Below are 7,196 nucleotides of genomic sequence, written 5' to 3'. Positions count from 1 at the left end.
TGTGGCATTTGCAGGTCAGACACGGCGCTATTTTACAATGACCGAGCTGTTTTGGAGAACCATCACGTCAGTGCTGTCTATCGCCTTCTACATGATAATGAGGAAATGAATATTCTCTCTAATCTTTCAAAGGAAGAGTGGAGGTAAACAGTAAACAGTATTCAAATATTCTCAATTTGTGTAGCTGCTCCACATCTGTCATGGTCCTGTCCCAGTTTTTGAGTTTCTGTTGTGGACTTTTCAATTTAAGAAACTTTTCTTCAGTGCTTGTATTATTTGGTCTTAATTTTGTGAAAAAACATAGTGCTTTTGTTATCTATATTTCTTGTTCTTGATTCGTGTTTGATTGTGTTAGTACCCTTTTGTCTCCAGTCTATCCTAATCTCTTTTCTCTATTATGTCAATGCCTCCTGTACCAGTCAGTCATGTCTCATTGTCTCACTCTAAGTCAAGCTCATGCATCTTAGTCCTGGTCCTTGTATTTCAAGGATCAGTTACCTCCTGTTACCTCCTGAGAGTTTACTTTTCTCATGTTTCCCAGCGTTTCCTATTCCTAGTTTATATTTCCAGTTCAGGTTCCATAAGTTTCAGCTTTTTTGTTTTCCTTTTCCTTTTTTGGAAGTAAACTTCATACTGCATACATCTTAAGATAGCTAAAGTCAACAAAGAGCAGCCTGGTGTTACTCCCCTGTTAGGGCTCTAGACTAACTTTTTGCCATGGGCGTACTGGTACGCCTAACTTTGAAAAGTTAGGTGTACCGGCACAAAAGTTAGGCGCACACAAATTTTATAATAATTTATATAATATAATGTGTTTTTCTGGATACACTGTTCTTTTTCAGCATTTAAAGATTGATGACACCGTGTCAGAGCACTGGCTATGAATTTCAGAAGGATCAGGCCTTAACTTAACAGAAAAGTTAGCAATAGTTCTTTTCCTATTACAGCTACAACCACTTCTGTCGTGCCTAGGCTGCTCACTAGGGCTGGGTATCATCACTGATTTCTATAATCCATTCGATTCCGGTTTTCAAAGTCCTGATTCGATTCAACTTAGCCTCAGACAGTTAGAAATATTATAATTCTGATCATTTATCAGTACTGACTTCATCAGAATTGTGAACATCACAGCAGATGCCTTTGTGTGAAAGTAACTGAGAATAAAACACAGAAAAACATGAAGGAGATTTTCCTGGTCTGGCTTTTTATAGCAGATAACCTTAAAAATATTCTACAATGTTCTGCATATAAAGTTTAAATTTCTTCAGTATTGAACAGTGTTGGTCAAGTTACTTGAAAAAAGTAATCAGTAACTAATTACTGATTACTTCCCCAAAAAAGTAATCCAGTTACTTTACTGATTACTTATTTTCAAAAGTAATTAGTTACTTAGTTACTTTTTTAAAACACGATTTACAACCTGAAGAGGTGATAAAGCGATAGATCTTTCAGCCCAATTCTACTTTTTCTACATAATCCATCATACAAAATGTAATCAAATGGAAAAGTCTCTTTTTTTTAACTTGTTTTATCAGTTTTAATCTTTTAACTTTATGCATCAAGCAAAAATTTAATTATATGCAACATTCTCTGAGTTGAATAAATTAGTTTAACATTTAAACCTATTTTCTACACATTCCAGCACATAAAATACATTTTTTTTTTTTGTGTTTACACTCACTCTTTCAAATAGATGCAAGTAAAACACAGCAGAACATAAATAAAGTCAAAGACTCAGCGGTCCTGTTGCTCTATTTTCACCCAGTGGCGTGTCCAGCGGGGTGGCCTGGGGGGGCACAGGCTTCCCCCCCAACCAGACTGGCCACCCCAGGTGCCACCCCAAAGGCAAAACAATAAAATTCAATCAAATATCAAATGTCCGATTATGTTTTCACGGTGAAGCTCAGATATCCGAGTGTAAGTGAATGCAGCATCCTTCTGCGCTATGTGCATCACGTTAGCAAAGGTAGGAGAGCCAAGCATGAAAGACGGCACTGCAGGAAACAATTTTTCGGTGAAAGAAAATGAGGACAGAATAAATGTCCCGGTAAGTAATATTAAGTTTGTTGAGTTTAGTAAACTTCGGTGAAATTAGAATACCAAAGAAAAAATAACACTTAAAGAATTATTGCAGCCGTCGAATATATCAGACAGTATGCTACTGAGGGGAGCTAACATAAGAGTTATGAGTTATAAGACATCATCTAAGTCGTAACATTGCTGTATGGAGCTGCAGATTTGGTTGCAGGTTAACATAGCTGGACTGGCCATCGGGCATACCAGGCATGTGCCCGGTGACTTATTTATTTATTTTTTTTGTAATGGCATGAACAATGAGAGGTGGTGGATTGGCCAGATGCAGGTCGATGTGTAAAAATAACTCAGTTGTTTGGTGGTGGCTATGGCGGGGCTTCCACAGAGGCCAGCAGGTGGATGAGGGAATGGGAGGCAGGGGGAGAGCCCCGAGGCAGCCGCCAGTCCGAGTGTCAGGTGAACTGAACTTCAGGTAAGAAGTTATGACCTGCAGTCTCTCTGGGTCAGATATAAACCAAGTTTAGGTGTAGTTTATTTTCGTTGTGCTGACTATTTACCCTCAGTTGCAATAACTCGTACTGCGTTCTAGCCAGCTTGACGGAGTTTTTATACAACTGGGTGGGTGCTATGATGTTACTGATAGTGAACTTTATTTTATTCATAAGGTTAGTTAGTAGAGTTGCCAACGGCTCCTTAAAAAATGTAATGGTCCCTCATTCAGAGAAAATATTACATACAATATTTCGTATTGAGCTGAGAAGAGACGCAGTGTGTCCCGGACTTTCGCTATAATGAAAAAAAGACACAAAGCTGGAGTTATTCTGTCGTTACGCTGCACAGCTGCCTCTTCTTCTCTCGTTCTCTCCCCCTGCCTCTCCTGTTGCTACTTCAATCATGAAACTGATCAATGATCAGCTGATCGGCTTTTCTCTCTTGTTTATTTATCGCCCACTTTGCGCCAGAAAGAGGAAACCAGCAGATGTCGCGCTAAACAACAGCAGCACGTTTAAGCTTGATCAGCTGTTGTTAGAATTTATTTAATATTAATTTCTAGTATCAGCTGATGTTTGCTGGAGCCACAGCTGTAAAGCTGCTGGTCATGATGTCGGTTTGGTTATGTGGTGAGAGGGAAACATGAAGATGAAACCAGGAGATGTCCTTACTGAATCATCAGAGCTGAACAGGTGATGGAGAAACAGGTTTACCTTTTAGGTGACATGAATGAGTTGAAGGGAAGTTATGAACTGTTTCTGGGAGACAAATAACACCAGGATCCTTTTTTATGTAGCTGACAGCTGGTAACTGTGCAGGGGTGGATCTAGGAAAGTTTTGCCAGGGGGCCAGGTAGGGCATTAACAGGGAGAGGGGGGCACAAAGAAATACTTTTCTTTCTTACTCTCATTTAAAATATCTAGCTTTTATTAAATAATTATCTAAATCTTACAACCAAAGTTTTTATCTGATGTAAAATGTATAGAAATCATACATATACCAACAAGACAGTGTACATCACTGTCACAACAGCATTTGTTTTCATTCAAAGGCTTTATGGCTTTAATACCTGGTGGGCCGGTCTCTAGTCAAAATGCCAGATTTTCTGTCCCGGTCCAGCCCTGCAGGTTAATACTGGCAGTGTCACCATGCCAGCTGACTGTATTTCATCATCAGCCAGTGTTGTTCTTGATCAATATTACCAAAGTTTACCATAAGGCAGCATAGCAAGTATTTACTTGCTTTCAGGTTTTATTCAAATGTTAGTGTTAAGGAAAATGTTCTAAAACACTTCTTCAGCAAAGACTCAGAGAAGAGAAACACACAGAGTTCTTGCTAGCAAGGGCAGCTCCCTACTGAGAGACTCGCACTAAGAAACTGCCCCGGTCTTCAGTGTGTGTGTGTGTGTGTGTGTGTGTTTGTGTGTGTGTGTGTGTGTGTGTGTGTGTGTGTGTGTGTGTGTGTGTGTGTGTGTGTGTGTGTGTGTGTGTGTGTGCGCTGCTGATCAAAGGGTCATGAAAGCACAAAAGGTACATCCTTGGTCAGGAAAGGGTAGTCTCCCCCTCACCCTAAATAACATGGTGAGGAAGTCCAGCAGTTCATCTATATGTAAAGAAGCACTTAACAGACATAGCTACGTTAATCCTACCGTAAAACAATAAAACAAGGTACGAACTCTCATGCTCCCAGGACGTGGGGGTGCATTCCTGGAGTGCACACCAAGCCTGCAGCCTGTTAGAGATCACACACAATTGATTATATGCCTCTAAGTATACATGGTTGAATATTTCCTAATACAAATAACTACATGCAGTATTCTACCATATGCAAACTTATATAACTAAAAGATTATACTGACTACTAAATACAATTTTCCATTGACAGTTAGTCTTTTCAGTTGTTTCCCCACTTTTTCCTGTTTCAAAATAACCAGTTTGTGAGAAGATTATCTTCTTTTTTTAAATAGGCATGGACGCTAATGTTTTTGTCACTTTTTATGGAATCAAACTCAAAGTAAGGTCAGTACTTCCACGCTTTAAATGCTGCACGCTCACACTCTCTCCCACAATCGATATGTGATCCACTGTTGATCTGCACACAGCTGTTGTCACTAACGGCGCACTCGCTTACGTCACTGTCGTGAGACATTCTCGCAAAAAAATCACGGTTTTAGTAATGCAGTAACGCAGCGTTCCTACGGGAAAGTAACGGTAATCTAATTACCGTTTTTGCAATAGTAATCCCTTACTTTACTCGTTAATTGAAAAAAGTAATCAGATTACGCGTTACTGCCCATCTCTGGTATTGAACAACAGAAAAAATAGGCTTTCTTGTCCGAGGTCATTTAAGTGAAAAAAGAAAAGAAAAAGACAGCAGCCGACAGCGCTGTAAACAACGGTAGACTGGTGGGTAATAAGCGAATGAATAATACAGAAAACAGAGATTGGAGACGGGAAACTGTTCTTGAAGTATAGAGAGAGATAGAGAGAGAGCTAGCTGTGCATGAAGTGTGATTTTAATAGTCGTGGAAGCAAAACAGCAAAATTCATGACGACATTGATCAAATGTGAAGCGCAGTTTGCTGCTTCTTTTGCTGCTGGCCCGGTGAATTTTGGTTGGAGAGAGACAAAACCTGCAGCTCAGAATCAGAAAGCCGAGAAAGACAAAGTTGATTCTGATGCGTCGGTCCGTTCTGTGTTTATGTCTTTGTGTGGAGTCCGTGTACCTGCTCTCATTTGCTGTTTGGTTGTTGTTGAAATGGTTTTGTGAGCTTTAATCTGAGAATCTGGCGTTTCTGGCCAAACACAGTTATATTTAAAAGTCGATTCAGGATTTAATGAATTGATATCGCTTTATTCAAGCTACTCACCTCCCACTTCCACCTGCACTTTCAACTGGACCACGGCCAATCAGAGAGGTCCCGCCCCTTACTATCTCTAATTGGTTTAGTCCACGATAGGGGCATAATGTGTATCTGTTGTTGACCACAGGGAAGGTTGCAGATTTTTTTTTTTTTTTTTTTGCTACCCGAACATTTGGTCGGGTAGCAAAAGAGCCAAACGGGACAGGCAAAAAAAAAGAAAAAGAAAAAAAAGAATGAAAACTCTACGTCCAAAGGAACAAAATCAACCTTTTGGGATTTACTTAACTGTATGATTGAGCATGCATCAAGACATAAAATAAGGTGATATCTTAAAAATAATAATTAATATGTATTTCTATTTGTATTATTTTTCTGTTATTTTACCAATTTTGGTAATATAGCATACACCATTTGTAGATTACCGTAGTCGTACCTTTTGGCATTTTACTAATTCTAGTAGATGTTATATACTCTTGAAAAAATCATTCATATCATTTCCCCACCAAACTTCTATAATTTCACAACATACCTGTTAGTTAACAAACCCACATAAAATTACAGAAACTTTACTTCTTTTAGTAGCATTTTGGGGTCATTTTATGCTCAATGCACCAAATGTGCATTTGAATGTGTATTTAGTGCACAAAATTAGAATTCAACAGTTTTATCTTTTAAATAAACAAGGTAAATATATATGAAATTATGTTAAACTTGCAACTGTATTTTTGCACTCTTTTTCTGTGTAAAAAGTTTATTTAAAAATGTAAAACATGTTTATTTACAGGTACAGTTTTTTTATTTTATTTTTTATTACTCATGTTAATTTACAGACTTTGACAGTTTTTTTTTTTTAAATAATCGTGTTGATATTTCACATATTTAAAAATAACAGGAAAATACTGTATCATTTATGAAAAATTCTGTTAAATGACAGATTTCAGATTCAGTTCCTGAATCCTAATCCTTTCAGATTGCTATTATTTCTAATTCTGGGATATTTTACTTTCTACATTTATTTTTTCAGAGAACTGCGAGCCTTAGTAGTGGATATGGTATTGGCCACTGACATGTCCTGCCACTTTCAGCAGATCAAAGCCATGAAAAGCCTCCTGCAGCAGTCTGAGGCGTGAGTAATGGCTTCCAAACTCTTATTATAATCAGCAGTAATGTATGAAAGACTGGGATAAAGATATTTTTGTTAAATACTGTCAGCAACGTTAATGTGTAGCTATCATATTTGATGGATGCTTGCTGAAAATCAGGAAAATTCTGATCTTATTTACAGAGTCTCTATATTCAAAAGCCAATGGCCAATCTTTAGCTTTACTTTCAATAATTCTTTTTTCCCTTGGAAAAGATGAAACTGATTTAGCAATCATGGTTTCTCTCTAGATCTCACTCTTGGAAGTTTCATTGCACTCAAAAAGTACACTCATATTTACCCAATTTTAATGTACTTTTCTTTGGGAGCTGAACAGCTGCTGTTTGTTTACACCCACCAGTGACTAACTACTCTTTATTCACAGGATTGACAAACCAAAGGCTTTATCATTGCTGCTGCACACTGCTGACATCAGCCATCCTGCCAAATGCTGGGACCTCCATCATCGCTGGACAACATCCCTGCTTGAGGAGTTCTTCAGACAGGTAGTCACCTGAAAAATTTGCACCTACCTCCTAGTCCCTCCATTGACACTTTATTGTGTAAAGGAAGTGGGAGCCATACTATAATGATGATAACCTTTTATCGGACACATAAAACAAACAAACCAATATATACATATACACAGATAGCTGGATATACTTG

The 7,196-nt window shown here is 38.2% G+C and overlaps 1 protein-coding gene across 3 annotated transcripts in view; it reads left to right on the top strand.

The window, feature by feature from the left end:
- Positions 1-7,196, top strand: part of pde1ca (phosphodiesterase 1C, calmodulin-dependent a) — a 51,569-nt gene that overhangs the window by 23,430 nt on the left and 20,943 nt on the right. For all 3 annotated transcript variants that reach the window (XM_080864507.1, XM_080864506.1, XM_080864508.1), the window contains 3 exons: positions 15-143; positions 6,414-6,515; positions 6,916-7,036. In XM_080864507.1, the coding sequence (XP_080720633.1) occupies positions 15-143; positions 6,414-6,515; positions 6,916-7,036 (352 nt within the window). The remainder of the gene's footprint in view (positions 1-14; positions 144-6,413; positions 6,516-6,915; positions 7,037-7,196) is intronic.

Source organism: Rhamphochromis sp. 'chilingali', assembly GCF_963969265.1.
Source record: "Rhamphochromis sp. 'chilingali' genome assembly, chromosome: 18".
In the NCBI taxonomy this organism is placed as follows: domain Eukaryota; kingdom Metazoa; phylum Chordata; class Actinopteri; order Cichliformes; family Cichlidae; genus Rhamphochromis; species Rhamphochromis sp. 'chilingali'.
The sequence above is the reverse complement of the archived record's forward strand: the minus strand, read 5'-3'. Positions and strand labels throughout refer to the sequence as shown.